The 23737-nt window shown below is 41.1% G+C and overlaps 1 protein-coding gene across 1 annotated transcript in view; it reads left to right on the top strand.

Annotated features, from left to right (window-relative positions):
* The window catches only part of LOC134203264 (uncharacterized protein DDB_G0290587-like), a 37085-nt gene extending 13348 nt beyond the window's left edge, over positions 1-23737 (top strand). Inside the window, 6 exon segments of the mRNA XM_062678137.1 lie at positions 4861-5425; positions 21536-21915; positions 21918-22552; positions 22614-22803; positions 22870-23106; positions 23170-23737. Coding sequence (XP_062534121.1) covers positions 4861-5425; positions 21536-21915; positions 21918-22552; positions 22614-22803; positions 22870-23106; positions 23170-23219 — 2057 coding nt within the window. The 3' untranslated portion in view covers positions 23220-23737.

Genomic DNA, 23737 nt, shown 5'->3' with positions numbered 1-23737 from the left:
CCTTACGAAAACCTGCTTGGTATTCGCCGACGAAGGACTCTCTAAGTGGTCTCAATCTGTTGAACAGAATACGGGACATAATGTTGTACGCCGAATTAAGGAGGGTTATTCCTCGGTAATTGGCGCACTCCAGCCTGTGCCCTTTCTCAAAGAGAGGGCAAATGAGGCCGTCCAACCAGGTAGCAGGCATTTCCTCGTCTTCCCATATTTTCGACATAATATGGTGCAGAACTTCATAAAGCTGCTCACTGCCATGTTTGAGAAGTTCAGCCGCGAGCTGGCCCTTCCCCGCAGCCTTATTGTTTTTCAACTCTTTAAGAGCTTTTCTAACCTCATCTAGTGTAGGCGACTCCACTGTTTGTCCTTGATCGCTAATATTCATTCTGTTCGCCGATGCACCGTCACTTTTTCTATTCTACAAAGTCTCGAAGTGTTGCTTCCACCTGGCAGCCACTTCGATTTTATCTGTCAACAAATTCCCTTCTTGGTCGTTGCACATGACGGGAGACGGCGCTGTCTTCCTCCGCACGCCATTGACAGACTCATAAAACCTCCGCATATCGTTCTGCTCCATTTTTTCCTACGCCTCGCTAATCACTTGTTCTTCATATTCTTTCTTCTTCCTGCGGTGGGTTCGTTTTTTGGCTGCTCTTGCTCCCTTGTACCGATCTCTATTCGATCGGATACCCGACACCAACATCCGGCTTCTGGTAACGTTCTTCTCGTCTGTCACTCTCTGACACTTCACACCCTTCCTGGGTCGCCTCTGTGCAGTGCCTACCACTTCTCGTGCTGTTGTGCTCACCGCTCCATGGATCAACTCCCATAGATCGTTGATGTTGTCGCTAACGTTGATTGTACTTATCCGTTCGTCGAGCTTCTGGTGGTACTCAGCCGATACTCCTTCCGCCGACAATCGCTGGATATTGTAACGCATCGTTCGCTGTGATCTTTCGTTCGATACAGTTGACAACCGTGATCGAATTTTACTGTCAACGAGGTAGTGATCAGAGTCAATGTTCGGACCTCTGAATGTCCGCACATCGATAACATCCGAGAAATGGTGCCCATCCACAAGAGCATGGACTATCGTTAGCGTCTCCGATAACAGATTTCACGTCATGCTTTGGGCACTCTCCACAGGCTTCAATAAGACATTCATAAAACGTGTCCTTCACGTCGTCGGATTTATCGTTTGTCGGTGCGTAAACGCTTATTAGGCTGTAATTGAAAAATTTGCCCCTATCCTCATCACACAGATTCGTTCGCGAATGTGTTTCCAGCACATCACTAGCTTCATCTTCTTGCCCGTCACTACGAATCCAACTCCAGGCTCTGTTTTTCCGAAGCCGCTGTGATAGAATTTATACTTGAATGCAGTGTTGGTCGTGGGGTCCACGGCTCGGAATTCACGTTCTCCGGATCTAGGCCATCGGACTTTCTGCAGTTCACGAGCCAGAAGGACTCACTCGTCCAGGTTACTTTAGGGTTACCTGACATTCCAGCCCCAGTAACATTTTGGTTTTATAATGGTTTTAAGGCACTCTTGTAGAGTAAATAATGGTCTTCAAGAGCGTTATAAAACTAAAAATGTTACTTGGGAGGTACTGAGTTTCCAATCATAGTCCTTATTTCGTTTCCGACCAATAACATTCTACTTTTTTTTCTCCATTTTCCGTGGTATTTCAGATGCTTCAGTAAGCTACCTTATCGGGGTCGCGTTACCTATAGCATTTCGTTAATCAGCCGCTGGGTACCAGGCAGACGCTGTTTGAGCCGCACCTCCTGGTGAACAGACGCTCTGCCCAGGCTGCACTACCAGCTTAGTACACAACCCTTAGCTGGTGGTCTTTTGTCATCGGACGACCCGTGGAAGCGTGAGATAGGAACTTGTGGGGACCAGAGCTCTGTTGGGCGCTCCTTCCTTTGCAGCCTAACTACCACTAAGTGGGTTTCTTTTGTATTTTGTTTTGTTCCAAAGCAGTAAATTGATGTGCGCGCATAGAACAATGCATGGACACTCTTGCGTGTGTAAACAATAAAGTGCCCTAAATTAATTTTGAACGCTTTTTAGAGCGAAATGATTTGACATGAAACGATTTAGGGTAAAGTGCCCAATAGTGGACCCCAAACCAATAGTGGACCCTCCAGCCATTTTTGCATTATTACAGCACAATGTAAACATTTTGCTATGAAATTCCATCGGGAGAACCTACCTTACAGCCCTATGATTTGGTTACATGCATTGGAAATGCTATGGAAAGTAAAATTAGATGATTTTTTACAATTCTCTCTAGAAAATAAACACAAGAGTGTCCACAATAAGAGTATTTTGGGTGGTCCATAATAGGGAAAAAGAACGTCCCGAAACGGGACATGAAAATCAAATGAAGTGTCGGTTATAGGGAAGCAAGTTCCTATTATGGACCCCCAGGGGATCTCTACTATAGGGCGAATTCAGTTAGACTTTAAAATGTTAATTTCAACGAATAACGTCGTGTATTTGGGTGTTTTATGCATGTATCGTGAAGAGGAGATGCAGAGATTGTTATTAGGGGTCTACTAGGGGGTCCACTATTGGGCATTTTACCCTAGCATGAAAACTTAGCCGTGATGAATTCCTTCAAATTCGCGAACGAGTTTGCTCGCACAGGAGGGTTCGATGATTGAGCATTGTAAATGATTTTACCAACACTAATTACGAATGTATGTAACGATAACAAACATCTGCGAGGCAAAAACAATACATACAGTCACTCTCAAAATTGAGCGTACAGTATGGATTAGTTGACTACATTCGAAAATTTCAAAGGAAATTAAATGGTTGGCTCGGTTGTTTTTAATGCATTTCAATATTCATCCCTTCCTTCAATGTATGCGTACATAAAATTGTTGAAATTTTTTCTCTAAAGTTTATTTATTTGAAAATAATCTCAAAATACGCCGATTAGATGTGACAAAATTGAGCGTACGGCATTTTTATTCTATAAAATTTCTTATTATAAACACGATTAATGTATTTTAATATTGTTTTTTCATGATTATATTTATAATAATAATCATCCGCTACTTAAACATTCAATTAAACATTTCAATTTTGAAATTAAACCATGTTTTGGTCAAAATGGCGAACAAGTGAGAGGTAAGAACATTGCTATTTAACAATTCAATGCTGCTGGGCAAAATAGATGCTTTAATTTGTATGTTTCACCGGCATCGTATCTTATATATGATAGATAATCGAAATCGAGTGAGACATACGATTAATTTCGGAAAATTCAGTCGGTAAATGATGAAAACAGATGTAAACATACAGAGAAAACGACAAATGTTAGGAATGACATAATTCAAATTTAGTATGTCTTTAACTTAAATTTGTTTTAAAGCTCGTTTATTGTCTCAGGTCTATCATTAAGAGTAATATTATTGAATCCAATCATTCACAGTCAAATTCTAAAAGTACAAGGTGCATGTTAAGGTACCGAACATAAAAACAGCTTTTCAACCCCGTAGAGCACTTCTGATTGAATATTGAAAAGATAGCTTAAAATCGTAATTTCATAATTAAATTTGGATTAAACTCCACGATCTGTTACCATAAGGTATACAATTGGATGATTTCCATGTGGCGAGTAAAAATAAACTTTTTTAAGAGTTCGGCAGCTTATTTAATGATATCTTGGTGAATTGAAATGATTCAACCAAATTTGTTCCTACGTTGACTGAGTTTTCGAATATAAAATGACATCTTATAATGTATTCGTGTGCGGCTCTTTTATTGATATTATTATTAACGAGTGTCCTGTGCTTATAAGCTCGATGTATAGGTATCGACTTTTAAATAAAGTTATACTTAATTTGAAATATGCCATTCCGAACATTTGTCGTTTTCTCTGTATGTTTACGTCTGTTTTCATCATTTGCCGACTAAATTATCCCAAATTTATCGTATGTCTCGCTCGATTTCGATTATCTATCATATATAAGACACGATGCCGGTGAAATCCATATCTTAAAGCATCTTTTTTGCCCAGCGGCATTGAATTGTTAAATAGCATTGTTTATACATCTTACTTGTTCGCCATTTTGATTAAAACATGGTTTAATTTCAAAACATTGAATGTTTAAGTAGCGGATGTTTATTATTATAAATATAATCATGAAAAATCAATATTAAAATACATTAATCGTGTTTATAATAAGAAATTTTATAGAAAAAAATTCGCTGTACGCTCAATTTTGTCACATCTAATAGGCATATTTTGAGATTATTTTCAAATAAATGGACTTTAGAGAAAAAATTCAACCATTTTATGTACGCATACATTGAAGGAAGGGATGAATATTGAAATGCATTAAAAACTACCGAGCCAACCATTAAATTTTCTTTGGAATTTTCGAATAATATTCATCTAATCCATGCTGTACGCTCAATTTTGATAGTGACTGTACCTATTTCGATGTAACTGCAAAACTCTTATCAGTAAGTCTCTCGATCCTGAAAGATAATAATAGCAAATCCTTCCGCACGCGATGGCATATGAGCAAGTCAAACCACCTTCCTTTTGCCAGTGGAGATATATCAGCTTCCACACTGATATTCTTCCCTCCCCTTCATACGGGAGCTTGGCAGAAGGAAGGTCGTGTGATATGTGCCATCACAAATATTGCCCTCCGCTCGCTTTCAAATCGACTTCTATAAAAACATTCTTCATGCCTGCCGTATCCTAACGGAACTATCAATTCTATACTTTCGCCTCTAATGCCATCTTGAACATGTACGTCCAAGTTTGGAAGATGATATTAGCATTTCCATATCACTGAAAGATAATATTTTTTCAATTCTCTCATTTCTCACAGGTACGCCTTTGGCGTCATCTCCACCGTCAGCCGCGAAGTTTTCCGCCGTAGGGATCTACAGGCCACCGGCCGCTCGTAAGGCTTTAAAATTTTCCGATAGTGCAATCCAGCTTGCACCGCCAGCAGCCGGCGAAAATCCAAACGACTATAATCATTACCACCATCCTGTACAGCCTCCATCCGATTCGGTACCGCAAGGAAGCGCTACAAACCCTACACCCGAGGAAAGTGCTGTTGATCCACCCCCGAAACCGCCCCCAACGGCAGCGGCGTCTGTCGTTGAATCGAAGTCACCTTACAAGGCTACTACCGGCAGTTTAAGTAGGGCACCAAGACAAGGCGAAACAGGTGATGCTAGTACTGTTACTAAAATCGATAGCGGCACACCGCCAACAAAAGTGATAACTACTGGCAAAAGTAAATTGCCGGCAGGAGATGTAGCAATCACTTCGTCAATAGAAGCCGACGATAACAATAACAGTAGCACAACCGAACAACCACCTGTTGCTGCGGCTGTAACTAGTCAAGGAAATCAAACCCCAAGCAGCAGTACTACTACCAGTAGGTGAGTGAGATGAAGATGCAATAAACGGTAAATAAAACAAAACTGGTTGGTCAGCAAGTGCAAGTAGATACAACCATATAGCGTATTACCACCGGTGGTATTACGCCATGGCTCTTCGAAATAAGGTTAATGGTTTACTGAGGAGGTAAATAAATAGAAATGTTCGAAAAGGTGCGAACGCGTCGGTGGGTATCGGTTAATATGAAGCGTGGGAACGCTCAGCACGGAAGGTACACGCCTGTATGACTCCGACGGAAGCACCAAAAGGTGGTCGATAAAAGTACATGTTATTTATACATTCTACTATTGTGGCTATTATTGGATATATTTACTATAATGGATTATAAGTTTATTCCCCAAGTGTGCCCAAAATTTCAAGAATTTCATCTTAGATACTCGTATAAATCAATTATCAAGCAACCGTACATTTATCTTATTTCTGTTGATGTATATGCGTTTTGGAGAAAAAATTTAATGATAAAACTGGAAAACTATAAAAATCAAATTCCAAAGAAAAGGTGATTCATTCCAATGAAAAGGTGTTAACGGTAAAACAACAAAACTTAGAAAGTCAAAATCAAATCTTTTTTATTAAATGGTTCTTCGTATATTTCATACGGAGTTTTTAAATTTTGGTCATGTATGGACCAATCTGATAATTATAAGGGCAATAGGAATTGCACTTAATATTAGATGAAAATGCCGATGTCTCTTACATAGACTACATCCACTTTTTCACTGATTTTCGCATTTTTTGCGTAAAATTAAAAAAATATGAAGCTTTGATTATGGTAAAAAAAAAGTTTGTGCTAAATTGGTTATTTTTCATACGTGGTTTTTATTTGGTAATTTACCTAGAAATGAACGTATAACTGTCAATAAGATAGTTACGATTTCCCCACCGAGCATAGCGATAGACGTAGGAGTTCTTAAAGAGCAATTAATGCTGCGCGCTACGACAACCACTCAACATTTTATGATGATATCTAGTTGTCTACAAAAGCGTTTTTCGATGATCCTTTGAATGTTCTACGCGACACCATTGGGAGTTAGGTGATCCAGAGCTGACAAGAAATGTTTAATACCAAACGGCACCAAACAGACTTGAACCTCTGGGCATTATATCGAGTTCCATTGTCGGTGACGATTGTATCCAGTAACCCAAAGCTAGCTAAACAATCCATCAATCGCTCAATGATGAATGATGCCGTGATTGTTACAGTTGGGAAAACTACCGGCCATTTGGTTAGCGCTTCAATTATTATCAAGTACCATATTACGTTATCTGGCCATAATCCAGGTGAATCCTGGACCACGGCCTTCCCGGCACTGACCTTGGAATCAGTTTATTTAACTCAGGTTCTGAATCCTCTCAATATTTCTTCCTCTAAATAATAAATCAATATTCCTTGCCTAAAAATGTTGCGATAATCGTCTCCCCTCAGAGTTTTCGACCCGATGCACTCATAATAACCACTAACCAGGAACGAACTTTGGTTCTTTCATGATGAAACTCTCATGAATATTGAACTTTTTTCTGATCAAATAAAATTTAGATAGCTTTCGTCCTCTTTCCATATTTCCCATGATTCTACTGGGCATATAAAGGTATAATTGGCCACATTTTGGTCGGACTTAACATGCTCCATTTTATAATGAAACCCTGAAATAAAATTACCCCACCGTTGGATTCTTCCTGCAGGTCCCACGAACTCCCTTTCTTAAACAACAAAATCGGATAGGCAGCTCCTACACTGCCCTCACTCACATAACAGTCTCATTTGACTTTTCGTCACTTTTGAGTTAACGCATTAATGGGGTTCATTTATAATGTACTTCCATAAATCATGATAAAAATTGTGATTTTGTATGCCCATGAGTGAAACCAAGTCATGTGCGTCCCATATTGAAAGTACTCGCATAACTGTCCCACTATGAATTTACATGACTCGATTGCACAAAACTAAACAATGTTTTGATCAAACTAAATCGCTTCCAGTAATCTATCGAATGATGAGCAACTCAGCAAAATTTCAGCAAAATACGATGAGGTTTCAATTTATTAGATTCTTTTGAAGTTTCACATGGAAGATGCGATTCAATGGCTATTATCTCAGTATGCGAAAAAACGGTATGGGACTGATATGCGAGTGGAGGAACAGAGAAGTGATGATTTTCGATGTGTTCTCGCTCATTTTGTGTTTTGGACCATTCGGAACATTTTTTACCTTTCTTTTATCGTTGTTTGTTATCTATTGAGAGCGATTTCTGCAAACCTTGCCGATTAGTGATCTTCTGGGTTCATTTGATAGATAATAAGTAGATGTATCATGACCTTGAGATATTTGATATAGCACATTATTTTATTGGATAAACCCAAACTTATGACCGGGAGTATACACGGCAAAATTTGTTTTCAGTGTGATTTTACAGTGTGAAAATGTGCACTCATTTCTGCTGTGTTAACCTTAATCCATACAAAACAAGATCAACTGGAGTAATCAAATAATTGACATCTTGACAGCAAGTTTTGATTTCAATTTGATATCAAACTTTGCTATCAAACTTTGGCCCTCCTTAGCCGTGCGGTAAGACGCGCGGCTACAAAGCAAGACCATGCTAAGGGTGGCTGGGTTCGATTCCCGGTGCCGGTCTAGACAATTTTCAGATTGGAAATTGTCTCGACTTCCCTTGGCATGAAATTATCGTCGTGCTAGCCTAAGGCTATACGAATGCAAACATGGTAACCTGGATTAGAAACCTCGCAGTTAATAACTGGGGAAGAGCTTAATGAACACTAAGCTGCGAGGCGGCTTTGTCCCAGTGTGGGGATGTAAAGCCAATAAGAAGAAGAAAAAGAAGAAGAATCAAACTTTGCTCGGGTAGGGGACCTGGGGGCATTATGAGCACCCGGGGCATATTGGGGCATTTTTATTATCACTGCAGTGAACTCCCTTTATTAAACAACTAATTTATAGCGTAGAACTCATTGTTTTATTTTCTTAAAGCATTAATTTGACAAAAAAGTTAAAATGTTTTCTAAATGATTAAAAACTATAAGTTTCACCTTCCATAAAATAAGCTTTACTTTGCCATAGAACATCGGTTCTCAACCTTCTTCTTGAGAGCTATCCCTTCGAACTTTTGTACCCCCTATTTATTTTTTTGGCTATAAATGAAAATAAGCGTAGATAAGATTTATGAAAAACGGACCTGAAAACTAATGGGACATATGACTCTCCATTAAGTTATCTGAAATTTTCCAATTAAAAGTAAATTTATACATCAGGCTTCTTTTTTCCTTTCATTTTTGTCTATTGGAGACTTCCGAGCATCTTGAAGAGAGGCTTTCAAGCCTATCATAAGGAGGCTTCTGAGCCTCTCCAAGGGAAGCTCCCGAGTCTCTTGAAAAAAGGCTTCCGATTCGCTTGCAGGGAGGCTTCCAAGCCTCTTGAAGGGAGGGAGGCATCCGGGCCACTTGGAAGGCGGCTTTCGATCATTTAAAAGGGGACCTCAGAGGATCTTCATAGGAGGGTTTCGATCTTCTTGAAGCGAGGCTTCAGAGCCTCTTGAAAGCGGGTTTCGAGTCACTTAAAGGTGGCTTCTAAGCCCCTTGAAGGTAGAAGAGAAGCTTTTGAGCCTCTCGAAAGAAGGCTTACGAGACTCTTGAAAGAAAACTTACGAGCCTCTTGAAGGGAGGCTTCCGAGCATATTTAAAGGGAGACTTCAAAGCCCCTTTAAAGCGGCATACGAGCTACTTAAAAGAAGGCTTCTGAGCATATTGAAAGTACGCTTCTAAGGCTCTTGGCAGAAGAATTTCGTGCTTTTTGAAGAGAAGCTTTCGAGCCTCTTGAAAGGAGACTTACGAGCCTTTTGAAAGGTAACTTCCGAGCCTCTTGAAAGTAGGCATCCGCGCGTTTTGAAAAGATGCTTCCAAGCCTCTTTAAAGGAGGCTACCAGGGAATTTTGAAGGGAGGCTTCCGAGCATCTTGAAAGGAAGGCTTCCAGTCATCTTGGAGGGAGGTTTCAAAGCCCCTTGAGCTACGGCGTACGAGCTACATAAAAGAAGGCTTCTGAGTATATTGAAAATACTGGTTGGGTAATGCGTCCTGGATAGATTCCCCTGCCTGCTGCGTTTCTATTGAAAGTGGAGGTGGTACTCCACTTTCCCACGCCACAAAACAGCGTGTGATGTTAGTGTCCATGGGGTTGTTGGTTGCGAGACAATTGTTCGGCTATGACTTCTTATTGACGGCGTGATGATTCAGCTTTGTGATCGAAAATTCTTCCGGTGTTCACCGTCTCAGAGTCGGACAAATCTGCAACCTGCTGTGAAAGTTTTTCTGATGTTTTCCTTGTGACTACTTGTGTTGGTTGTGACTTTTTTGGGAGGCGGTGCCATCCTTGACTGATCTGGTGCTGTTGATAGTTATGTTGTTCAGAAAAAATATTTTAAGCTCTTTTTAGTGGAATGTATTCAACCGACTAAGACGAGTTAAGTAACTCCATTTAATTCCACCAATTATTTCGATATCTTTGCAGATACGTATTTCGACCACAACTGTGTGGTCATCTTCAGTGTCTCGTACTTGACTTAAAGTCGAGTCAAGTACGAGACACTGAAGACGACCACATAGTTGTGGTCGAAATACGTATCTGCAAAGATATCGAAATAATTGGTGGAATTAAATGGAGTTACTTAACTCGTCTTAGACGGTTGAGTTATGTTGTTGTTGGTTAGTTAGGATCGGCTTCTTTGCTCGATGATTCTAATCGTTTGTCGCAGTGTTTTTTCTTTAATATGCTCAACTTGTGCTTCCATTTTTTTAATTTTTGCATCTCTACCTCGGATCTGATCTAATATTTCGCTGATTCTGTCTTATTTTTGATTGCTACGCTCGACTGTTCCGCTTAGCTTTTCCTCCGCAGATTCCTTCTCTTTCAGCGTTTCCTCTAGCTTTGCAATTTTGTCCAGTTTATCTTGCATTTGTGCTTCCATCGCGATCAGTCTCGCATGGTCAAGTCTGGGTTGGGCTGTTACCTGCGCGTAGCTTCCATTTCCGGCTTCGACTCTTTTCCGGGCTTCGATGTAGGATAGATTTCCATCAATTTTGGTGCGGATAACACGTACTTCTGTTTTTGTAGATCTCGCATAACCGACTGCTTGGACGATGAGGTCCTTCGCAATTGAGACAGAAAGCTGAAAGCTCAGCTGTTCTCTCATCTCTATCTTCATGATTTTTCGAACAATTAGAAGCATAGTATGCGGTTCGTAGGACATTCGAGTGCATTGCGCTTCACTTCTGGCAGATTCAAGAGGTCCGGCGAGACCTTCAACACTGTTTCCTATGATAAATGGTTCGATTGGTGAATTGCTTCCATCTTTCCATGTTAGTAGCAAAGTGGTGACAGCTCCGAATTCGTTCCTTGGGTCAAAATATGAATGAAAAGATCTACTATTTGAAACACCGCCCTACGGAAATTCGATTCGGTCGCAGTAAAGTCGGACCGTCTGTGAGCAAGTTGTACGACTGTTGAACAGTACAACTTGCTCATAGACGGTCCGACTTCCCTCCGACCGAACCAAATTTCCAGGGGCGGAGTCAAAGTTGTACAAGATGTCGGAGCGTGTATGAGGCCCTTTACACTTGGTCACGGTTTGGGTTGCCGCCTCTCGGCACCAGATGTGTACTAGCTCCGGGTGGCGTAGCTCTACTTAATTTGGAGAAATGAAATAATCTTCCAAGAGCAGAGAACTAACTTCACGACCGATAACCTCGGATGGTCAACGTGAGTTGGGTTGAAGATTTATTCCACTGGACATTATACAATGATTAAATGAACTTTTGTATAGCTTCCGGCTGATTTATTGGGAGCTAGATTGCTAGGAATTCATTGATTGTCATGAAAAATTCCATGTCGTGATGATCCTTATGTCGATGACCCCCTAAATATCCCGAGGAGAGGCGACTGTAATATAATTTTCTTTCAACGGAGACATAGTCGTAGCTAAACCTTTTACAAAACGACTGTAATAATTGACCATGCCAGCAAACGCTCTTAGGGGCTGTTCACAAATTACTTAACGTAAAATTAGACCCCTCATTCTCGCTCGTAATACTTAATATATGGATGATATTATTTATTTGTATGAATCGTAACGCTTGAACTGACCCCCTCCGTCTCACTACAGCGTTACGCCTTTTTTGTGAACAGTCCCTACTTTCGATGCATTTTCTAGTGGCTTTGCATCCTCTATGACCAGACTAAGGCCTTTTACGCAATTCATAAAAGTCTTCTCCATTCAGCTCGGTCCATGGCTGCACGTCGCCAACCACGCAGTCTGCGGAGGGTTCGCAAATCGTCCTCCACCTTGCCCGCTGTGCACCTCGCCTTCTTGTTCCCGTCGGATCGTTGTCGAGAACCATTTTCACCGGATTACTGTCCGACATTCTGGCATCGTCCAGGTCTCGTGTCCGTAGAGAATTACCGGTCTAATAAGCGTTTTGTAGATAGTCAGTTTGGTACGGCGGCGAACTCTATTTGATCGGAGCGTTTTGCGGAGTCCAAAGTACGGCTATGATGCGTCTCCGAATTTCTCTGCTGATATCGTTATCGGAGGTCACCAGTGATTCCAAGTACACGAAGTCTTCAACCACCATGATTTCGTCACCACCAATACAAACTCGTGGTGGGTGGCTTACGTTGTCCTCTCTTGAGCTTTTTCCTATCATGTACTTCGTCTTCGACGTGTTGATGACTAATCCAATCCGTTTAGCTTCGCTTTTCAGTCTGATGTAGGCTTCCTCCATCCTCTCAAAGTTACGTGCCTTAATATCAATGTCGTCGATGAAACCAAAAATTAGACGGACTTCGTGAAAATCGTACCACTCGTGTCCTTCGTATTACTTCGTATTACCATAGATAACAGATATTGAGGCTGGTATCCAATACGTTTGTAAACATCCGCAACCGTTAATTCAAATGTAATTTTATTTGGGACCGCGTTTGGCAATCGATTGGAGATGGCGCCAGGATCATTGTTATTGAAAACGCAGCCCGAATGTGGCTGTCAAATGCATTGGTTGCGTTCGACAATTGCTAATCAGCTGCGTCCGTATGTACTGCCGCAATCAGCTGAGTAGATGGCAGTAGTGGGCCAACGTATATCAACTTGAAAGTTTACACAGGATTTTCAATAAAATTTGCTCTAGCCTAAATATCTGTTATCTGTGGTATTACTTCGTATTACGATAATGCTCCTGAAACTCGAACTACGCACATCACCCGATCCATCGTCGCCTTGATCAACCGTATCAGTTCATCCGGAAATACGTTTTCGTGCAATAGCTGGTCCCGATCGATTGTATCATATGCGGCTTTGAAGTCGATAAATAGATGATGTGTGAGCACGTTGTATTCGCGGCATTTCTGCAATACCTGACGAACGGCGAACACCTGATCTATGGTAGAGCGTTCACCCATAAATCCTGCCTGGTACTGCCCCACGAACTCTCTTGCAATTGGTGTTAGTCGACGGCATATAATTTGGGAGAGTACCTTGTAGGCGGCGTTCAGCAATGTGATTGCGCGGTAGTTGCTACATTACAGCTTATGGCACGACACCTTCCATCCACTCGTGCGGCAGAACCTCGTGCTCCCAAACCTTGGTAATTACCCAATGTAGTGCTCTAGCCAGTGCCTCACCACCGTGTGTAAACAACTCTTCTGGTAGTTGGTCAACTCCAGGGGCTTTGTTGTTTTTCAGCCGGTCAATCTCCTCCTGGCTTTGCATTCATAATGGCATTCATTTTTTTTGTTTTACTGACTCCTCGCTCCTCGCTGGCATTTATTTTTTTTGTTTTACTGACTCCTCGCTCCGAAAACTATCCTAAATCCTAAATAATCCACTTTCGTTTTAAAAAAGACACATTTCTTCTTACATATCGTCAATCCTGCTTTCTTCAAAATTTCTAGAACTCGAGCAAGGGTTCCCAAGTGTTCTTATCACATCATCCAGGAAATTCACAACGAAGGGCTCATTCGCGAACAGTTTTGCTAATTCTCTTTGTACCATACCTAATGCAGGCTTGTTTCCAAAAGGCAATCTATTCATCAGATACAGATATGAGTATACAGGGTAGATTCATCTGACAATTCGAATTGGTTATAGATAGGGGCCCGACTCAAATCTAGCTTCACCGTTCTAGCAAGCCAAAAGACTAGACAAGAATGAAGCTTTTTTTCTGACTCATATAATATGATACATGGCATAGTTTCGGTTAGTAAAGTTGCGCAAAGAGGATCTGCTAAGATTGATTTTGAACGATGTCAATGTTTTTATTTTGGCAACTTTCATTTTTGATCAACCCTTCAAGTGACTCTAAGTAAAAGTATATTCAGATTACGTCAGTTATTATAATAAATATCTTGTTGAATTGGAGAAAGAAAATTGATTTTATGGGGATTGGCATCCTTATCCTTTATCAAGATATGTATTATCATAAATGGCGTAATCTGAATAGGCTATAAGTGTTCACTTCTATAGCTTTTTAATTCGTTCCCCAACTTATCCGCAAACTACAAACAAGCTAGTTTCTCATTGCTACTTAATTAGGAAGCGTGTTTAAGTGTTTTATTAGCCATTTCTTAAGGCGAATCTTATACATTATACGCTTAAGTATGAATTGGTTCGATGAGATGAAATCAAGCGATTTTCGGGTCGAAGAAGAATCTTTTTTCGTTGTTTGTGGTGAAAAACATCTTTCACTCACCCCCTTTTCTCTAGAGCGAACCTGTAAGATAAAATAAAATCTTGCCTACTTGATGAATTTCTTTTTTCATTTTATCATTCGCACGCCGCGCTCACTTTTTGCGATTAGCAATTACAAAAAAATCAAGATCGCAACGGAATTCGAACATTGACCAAGGATGTTATCGATCATTTAGTCATATGGTCATTCAGTAGTTTGCCAATAACTCATTCCAGAGGCTGAATTTCAAACGCTTTTTTATTCGCTCAGGTTGGAACTAGGTTCGTACTAGTTCCAATCCCAAAGCTGTCGGGATCGCACTGTGTTGTTCCACGGTTTCACACCAGGTTCACCAATACAACTGTCAACACCATATGGGTGGAACCTCGGGTGGAACGGGCGGAATAAACAAGCAGAAGGGTAAATAAAAACGAAACTGTTTGTTCATTCAATTAAAATGCGCGTCGAAATCCGTTTTTTCGGCAATTTTGTATGTAGTTTTAAATGAAGTTAAACCGGTACTGATGTCTAGAATAAGTTTAAAAATAACTTTGGAAAATTGTTTGAGAAGTTATCCATTAACCCTTCATGCGTCCTGTCAGGATTTCCTTCGGGAATTCAGCCAGAAATTCTTTCAGTATTTTTTTTCTTGAATTCTTGTATGTATTCCTTGGTGATATCTTCTAGGAATTCCTTAATGACATCTTTCAGGCATATTTTTTTCAAGGAATTCCTTCGTGATGAAAAAATATTCCTAGAAAAATTACCAAAAGATAATTGCCTTTTTCTGGAAGTTGCTCCAGGAATTTATATGGAAATTCCTGCAAGAATTCCTCCAGACAACCCTTCTGGAATACTTTCTGAAGCTCCTTCAGGAATTCCGCCTTAATTTCCTCCTAGCATTCCTGTGGAGTTCCTCAACAAATTCCTCCAGAAGTTCCTTCAGAAATTCGTCCGGAAGCTCCTCCAGAAATCCCTCCGGAGGATTCATCCTCCTGATGATCTTTCGGGAATCTCTCCGGAAGCTATTCCAGGAATCGCTCCGGAAGTTCTTGCTGAATTTTTTTCGTTAGATCCTTCAGGAATTCCTTCGGAAGTTCTTCCAGGAATTTCTCCGGCTGTTCCTTCAAGAATACCTTCGGAATTTTCTCCAAGAATTCCTCCAGAAATTCCTTCAGCAGTTCCTCCAATAGTTCCCTCAGGATTGTTTCCAAAAGTTCCTTCAGGAATTCCTCTAAAAGTTCCCTCAGAAATTCCTCCGGAAGTTCTTCCAGGAATTTCTCTGGATTTTTTCCAGGAATTCATCCGGAAGTTCCTTCGGAAGCTCCTCCAAGAATACCTCCGGATTTTCTCCAAGAATTTCTCCGGAAGTTTCTTCAGGAATTCCTCCAGAAGTTCCTTCAGGAATTCCTCCAAAAGTTCCTTCAGCAATTCCTTCAAAATTTCTTCAGGAATTACTCTAAAAGTTCCCTCAGGAATTCATCCGGAAATTTCTCAAGGATTTCCTCCGAGGAATTTGTGGAGAAACTTATGTAGAGGAACTTCCGGAAGAACTTCCAGAGGAACTTTCGGATCAACTTCCGGAGGAATTCCTGAAGGAACTTCCGTAAGCATTCCTGGAGAAAATTTCAGAGGAATAACTGGAGAAAATATCGGAAAAAATCCTGGAGTAACTTAGTTGGCAGTAATATCAGTTTTCTACATATAGCATAACGAACAAGACAATGAATTACTGAAAAGTTTGAAGACAAATATGCTTGTTTCTCATGGCTGAGAAAGATTCTCAAAGAATCAGCGAAGAATCTCAACCGGATTTCAGAAGAATTCACATTGGATTATTTTCGGTACCGTTGAGAGTTCTGTTAAGAATATGTGGGGGATACCGTTCATAATCCATGGAGAATTTGCTTCAGAATTCCTCTTTGATTTTCTTCGGAATTCCTCCGCAATCATTCGAAAATTAGCTTCGGAATCGTTCGAAGATTTGCTTCGGAATTCCTTGACGATATGTTTCAGAATCCTTCGACGATTTGCTTCGGAATTCCTTGAAGCTTCAATTCAGAGTCTCGAGGTTTTGCCTCGGAATCCCTCTGACAATTTGCTTTGAAATTCCTCGATGATTTGCTTCGGAATCCCTCAACGACTTGCTTCGACATCCCTGTAAGATTCCTTTCGGAATCTCTGGAGGATTCATTTCGGAATTCCTGGTGGATCAATTTGGAGTCTCTCGACGATTTGCTTCGGGATTCCTCGACAAATCGCTTCGGAATCTTTCGAAGATTTGCTTCTACATCCTTAGAACATTGCCTACACACTTAAACCATTTCACAGATTTCGGTGAATTGTTCAATTCACCGAAATCTCAACAGCAGAATTGTTCGATAATTATTTCTCCAAATTGTCTGCGATTTTTCCTTTGTTCAACTGTCAAAACCACCGAAAATCTGTAACATTATTCACCGAACAGTGCTGCTGTTGAGATTTCGGTGAAATTTCACAGAAAACTGCGATTTATTTTAAGTGTGTATGAAATCCCTGGAACATTCATGTCAAAACTCCAGGAACATTCCCATCAGATTTATTGGAATATTCCCGTCGGAATTCATGTGGATTCCAATCGGAATATATAAAAGATTCTAATCAGAATCCCTGAAACATTTCCGTCGGAATCCCTGGAACATTCCCGTTCGAATTCCTAGAATGTTCCCGTTGTTATTCCTGAATCATTCACGTCGGAATCACTAAAGGATTATCCTTGTAGGTTGGAGGATTCCCATCAAAATCCCTGGAGGAATGTTGTCTTATTTTTTATCATTAGAGATAGATAGAATATTCATGAAATATGCAAAAATACGCACTGCCTAACGGTAGGAACTTGACGGCGGACCGTTACATATTGTGCTTTGAGTGTGCAGGATGAAGTCCTATGTGTTGATGGTAAAGATTTTCATTAAAAAATATTTATGTTTGTAAAAACTTTATTTTCTAATGCTGATTTCTTATAAAAAATCGAAGTTTTCACCAGATTCAGATTCATTCTCAAATTTTTTGTTGGGCTTTAGTTAAACAGAGTGTGGAGTTATTAAGGGAGAGAAAGGTATAATAGCGGTAAAATTACGGGGTTCTCTTTTTGCCCCGCGTGGCGACGACACCCCGTTTGTTGATTGATCTGTACACCCGATTCTGTTTTTACACGGATTTTTTTACACGGCCGTGTAAAAAAAATCCCATACAATTTGTTTGCAAAGTTGCTTCATTTTACATGATTCGTCGAGAAATCATAAAACTTTTTTTACACGTATTTTCAAATTTTGAACTGAAAACTTTTTTTTCACGGAACGCATCCCCCGTGTAAAAAAAGAATCGGGTGTACTAGTAAGGGAAGGGGGACAATATGCCCTAGCTAAGCAAATACTGTATTAGGGCCGATGCCCACGTAGCGGTTTTTCAACGCCACGTGCACGCAGCGTTAAAATAACGCTGGTGTGCATCGGCGTGGTGACGCTGCGTTACCGCTTTTTCCCGGTGCACACCTGCGTCTTTTTGACGCCACGTGCACTCTGCGTTGAAATGACGCTACATGGGCATCGAGCCTTACTGTCTATAAGCTATTACGATTTTCATGAGTATTTTTACCTCATAGAGGTGGCGGCGTACTAATTGCTGTCAAATCGGAACTGCAGTGTATTTCGGTGAACCTCGTCGATTGTTATTGCCTAGAACAAGCCACTGTTCGCATTATTCAGCCTCAGTTTTCGCTTTACGTTAGCTGCATCTACATTCGCCCAAACAGCTGCCCTGATATCTACACGAAACACGCGGATTCTATTAGCCAAATACTGAATCGTGCCGATTTGCGACGTTATTGTTTGCCTTGGAGATTACAATCTGCCGAATCTAGTCTGGCATTTTGATGATGAAATTAACGGATACTTGCCTATCAACGCGTCAACTGAGCAGGAGCTTGCCCTATCAGAGTCCTTGTTATCCTCCGGTCTGCATCATATCAACGATCTTCTGAACGCGAACGGCAAACTTCTTGACTTGGTGTTCGTAAGCGATCCATGCATCATAGATCTCTTCGAGTCGCCATCTGCTCTTTTAAAAATTGACCCTCATCACAAGCCATTAGTTTTAACCGTTGACGTCCGTTCTCGCGATGAGAGATCAGTGTCAATATCTACCGTTGACTACGACTTCAACAGGTGTGATTATCAAATCGTCAATGGGATTGCTGCCCTGGACTGGAATCATGTTATGAATTATGCCTCAATGCCTTCTATCGCACCATCGAACAGATCATCTAAGAAAACGTGCCGGTCAAAATTTGCCGACCATCTAAGAAGTACAATCAACCCTGGTGGACGCCACAGCTCCGGAATCTTCGCAATCGTCTGCGGAAATGCAGGAAACAGGATTGAAGTGAACGCGGCTAATCTGCGGTTAGCTGAAGAAGCCTTCAAGCAAATTTGAAAAATGATGCTTCATCGTTCTGGGCCTACATTAAAAAACAGAAGGGGTCTATCACCTGACGCAACAGCAAATTTGTTTGCCAGCTTCTTCCGCTCAGTACATGACGACAATCCTTTTCCATTGGATCAAAGCTACATCGAAAGTCTTCCGTCGTATTCCGTCCGGCTTCCTCAAGTCACTTTTAGCAATGCAGATATTTTTGAAGCTCTCAGCTCGCTTAACACATCAAAAGGACCGGGACCCGTTCACTTACCGCCCACCTTCATCAGACAATGTGCTTCATCGCTGGCATTGCCCATTGCTTCAATTATCAATCGATCTATAAGCGATAGTGTTTTCCCGGAAGCTTGCTTCTATCGTTCCCTTGTACAAATCCGGTAACATACATAGTGTAGATAACTACCGTCCGATATCAATCTTGAACTGTTTCGCCAAAGTTTTTGAGAGTCTTTTGCACGAAGTGTTATACCCAGCAGTACAGTCTATCATCTCCGAGTATCAACATGGGTTCATGAAAAAGCGCTCGACGACAGCCAACCTAATGGCATTCACTCATACAGTGCTAGACGAACTGGAGAACCGTAGCCAGGTCGACGCTATTTATTTTGACTTTTCAAAGGCGTTTGACAAGGTGCCAAATGCACTAGCGATAGAAAAACTTGACCGACTTGGCTTACCTACTTGGATCATTCGGTGGTTAAAATCGTATTTATCCTCTCGCAAGGCTTTCGTCAAAGTACATAGCGCCAAGTCTGATGTCTATGACATTCTCTCTGGAGTATGGGCAGAATACAGGGCAGTATTCTAGGTCCGCTCATCTTTATTCTTTTCGTCAATGATCTGTGTAGCCTTCTGAGCTCCGAAAAACAGCTTTATGCGGACGATTTGAAAATATACCGTGTCATAAAATCGCTCGTAGACTGTTGTGCTTTACAAATTACATACTGATATTGTACATGTTGCAAACTGGTGCAAGATCAATGGTATGCAAATGAACCCGACTAAATAGCCATAACATTCACTCGTTGTCAATGTATAACCTATGACTATTGTCTGGATCACACAGCGCTTCAGAGGGTTACATCGATCAAATACCTTGGCATCGTTCTCGACAGTAAGCTTCGTTTTACGGAACATTCATCAGTTACCATTAAGGCCAATGCTATGCTTGGGTTCTTGCGGCGGAATACAGCACAGTTCGATGATTTCCATGCTCTCAAATCACTATATTGTGCATTAATTCGGAGCATACTAGAGTATGGAGTGCAAATCTGGGCTCCGTATCATTCCGTTCACATTGGGCGCATCGAGAGAATACAAAAACGCTTCATCAACTACGCCCTGCGCCGCTTACCATGGAACGATCCACAAACCTGCCTCCATACCGAAATCGTTGTGCTTTGATTGACTTGCAATCATTGGCAGACCGTCGATTGATGCTTCAAAGGATGTTTATTTTTGACGTCATAACGTGCAACATCGACTGCCGTAACATCCTGGAGAATGTTCGATTTCATGCACCGTCTCGTCAACTCATTAATCGTCAACTGTTATGGATCCGTGGCCACCGCACACATTACGGTCAAAATAAAAAAAAAATGCTGCAGACTATTCAACAAAGTGTGTTGTTTTTTCGACTTTAATGTTAGCAAATTAGATTTCGAAACTAGGATTGAGTCAAACAATCAGTCTGTGCAATTTATAAGTTGAAGACGATGTACAATAAATTCTAAATTCTCATGCAACAGTTAAACAATATAGCTAGCGTATGGCATATTAACATTGTAGAAAATCTCAATCATATTGATAATATTCACATTTATAAAAATATTTGATATTTCGTTGTCGGAAAACACATGATGCAAAACGCCTTTTATGTAGCTAATAAACAACGCACCATGCGTCGGCGAATCAGCATTCTGATATGGACAGCTCCTGGAGAAGCGTAGTACATTGTAGGTTAAGCGTTTTGGGGCATCTTACCCTATTAAAACAAAAGACTGATTAAATTACGATGAAAATTGTGTTAGAATGAGGAATTCGAGGAAAATAGACATGATACTCATTCGTGCTGCCCTCGAAACTATTCTTATTCGCTTCCTTAGACATTTTAGCGCCAGGATCACTAATTTTATTTGGAGTGCAAGAATGGACACGTTCGTAGTAGGACGTAGAATAGTCGCGAATTTAGGGTTTATTCTTTGTGCGGTCGGTGAGAAAATAAATTAGTGCAAGCTTGAACGCGTTCGTATTAGTTAAAAGTGCTACATATTGTATTTCTGAGTTACTTATTTCTTTGTGGCTTTATGAACATTTTTCCCACTGTATGGACAAATTGATATGAGATTTGCCAAAAAGAATCCACGTGTCTTGGAGGGACTCGAACCCTCAACCTCCTACTCTCTAGATAGGCGTGATAACCCCTACACAACAAGACCACTTTGTCACGCTTGTGGAAAAGCCATCAGAATCCGAGTACCAACCTCCACAGCGGTTAGCACTTTTTTGCAAATTGAATATCTTTCGGATGCTTGATTTGTCCAATCTTCACATGTGCTTTACTGTTGTATATCCACAGCCATCTGCGGATTAGCAATCCTACGCGTTTGCTCGTAAGGCCAGCTGGAAACCCCATCAGTAAAAATAGATACTTAATACTAGTGCTGTCCAATGAGAGCTTGAAGTAGCTCGAAGTTTCTCCCTGTCCTGCTCATGCCCATTTGTTGATAAAAAAGAACGAGCAGGACGGGAACAACTTCGAGCTACTTCGAGCTGCTCATTAGACAGCACTAGTAGTGTGTGATATTCACTCAAAAATGAGTAATCCAATAATTTTAATAAATACATAATACTTCGGCAGATTTAACGCCTTTCTCTATTTCAGGCCTGCTCGTCCGCATCGGGAACGACGACCGGATCGCGCCGTCTACATTCCGCGAGCTCGTCGAAGTCTAACTACCCCGCCGGTAACTGCTGTAAACCAGCAAACAACCACCAGTGCTTCCACTTGCGCAAACAGCGCGTCAACCACCACTACTTCACCGTCGGTGTCAACTGTCGGAAGTCTGTCGGTTTTCGCAACTCCACCCAGTTCTCCTCCGAAGGCGTCAGCTAGGAAAGAGCAACCCCACACTGAGAAGGAACGCAAATCCAAGGCTAAAGACAAACCACCGCCAGCAGACATTGGATTACCAAACACTGTGATAGAGAATCATCAAAAGCTCGAACCCATTGTCCCAGTTGATAGCAGATGTTTTGTCAGTTTTAAAATCGTAGTCATAGCGTAGAGGAGAACGTTCCAAACAACGGAACCACTCAAGAAGTAGTGAAACTAAAAAGCAAAAAGTCGGAAGAGGTTCCTAGAGAGAACGAAGATCAAGACTGTGATTTTGCGCCCAAATCTGAACGCAAAAAGGAGAGGAAAGAACTGCGCCAAAACGGTTGCATTTTAGCGGAACTGAACGGAAGTACAAATCCCAAAGTAGTAGAAAATATGAACAAGTCAAATAAAAGCCGTTCGAAGCAGACCGGCAGTAATGCCACTGCATTGATTATTAATGATAAAGTCGGTGCGGGTGTTACTGATAAGATCGATAAGGATGAGAAGGAACTTAGGAAGGCTTCTCAGGAGATTAACCGTAGCAATAGGAGAATTATGAAGCAAACGTTTGCATCTGATGTGTTGGAAATAGCTGAACATGAATCTGCCGAAAAGGATGTATCCACGGATAAGGCCAACGGTCAGTCGAAACAGGATTCAGAACGGTTAGTCAACCCAGAAGAAGACGATTGGGAATCGATGTATGATGATAATGGAGATTGTTTGAACCCGAAGCTAATGGAAGAGTTGACATCGGCGGTGGGGAAGGTTTCAATTGAAGTCCCTCGAACAGACTATAAGGTGCGTTTGGGTTTCGTCTGTGAATTATGTTTTAAAATACTGCCGATTATTTCTATTTCAGGTGTATCAAACGAAGCAAGCCGTCCTGAACGAGGAAGAATTCCCACACGTACTGGAGGTGTCCAACTTCCCGGTAGAGTTCAAAACACAAGATCTCATGATGCTTTTCTCACAGTACAAAGAGTCAGGGTTTGATATTAAATGGGTAGATGACACGCACGCCCTGGCGGTATTCAGTAGTTCTAAAATAGGTAAATTTTGACCTAGAGATCATTATCGTGGGTATATATATAACGATAAACTATTACTCTGTGCAGCGGCCGAAGTTCTTGCCAATGGTCACACATTTGTTAAGCTGAAACCCCTAGCCGAGGCGACAGTGGAATCTCGCTCCAAGGCACGGAAGTGCTCCAGTTCGCTGCAACCGTACCGTCCACGTCCCGAAACATGTGCCGCTTTGGCACGAAGACTCGTGACGACGGCCCTCGGTGTCCGCCTGAAGACTGCCCCCGAAGAACGCGAAAACGAAAAACGCGTCCTTCGGGAAGCCAAGGGTAACGTCTTTGTGCGGTATTGGAACGTATTTTGTACTTATTGTGTTTTCTCACAATTTCCAGAAAGGAAAATGCTCGCTGCCAAACAACGGGAAGAAATCTGGGAAAGCTAAAACCCGTACATGTGTGCACCCCAGATCAGCTCCAAGGGAGGTGGTACAGTCGCTCGTTTATAATCGCTGCCATACGTTATGTGAGTTTAGGATTTTAATGACATATGCATGCCGCCCCATGTCAAATGTAGGTATGTCTTCATAGCTTCTGGCAGTGGTCGTGATTTTTGGTTGCGCTGCAGAACTGTTTCCCGTTGTAACTCTTCCAGCAAATGTTAGGATTGTTTTAGTATCCTATGGTTATTAAGTATATAAAAGTGTAAATGTATACCTATAATATATTTTAACAACATCAAGGTAATCATTTAAACGAACAGATAAAAGTATGAATATACCTATTTAATAATGACGGCGTTGTGTAGAAGGAAAATGTTGTGTAACTGAATTAAGCGAACAACGAGAATGTTTATTTACAGGTTTTTATCGACATGCGAATTTAACAAAAAGAAACGCATTACTTTATTGTAAATAAAACAATTTCTCAAAATGATACAAAAAATAAATTTTATGGAATTGAA

Source organism: Armigeres subalbatus, unplaced genomic scaffold (assembly GCF_024139115.2).
Source record: "Armigeres subalbatus isolate Guangzhou_Male unplaced genomic scaffold, GZ_Asu_2 Contig1729, whole genome shotgun sequence".
NCBI classification, from domain to species: domain Eukaryota; kingdom Metazoa; phylum Arthropoda; class Insecta; order Diptera; family Culicidae; genus Armigeres; species Armigeres subalbatus.
The sequence above is the reverse complement of the archived record's forward strand: the minus strand, read 5'-3'. Positions and strand labels throughout refer to the sequence as shown.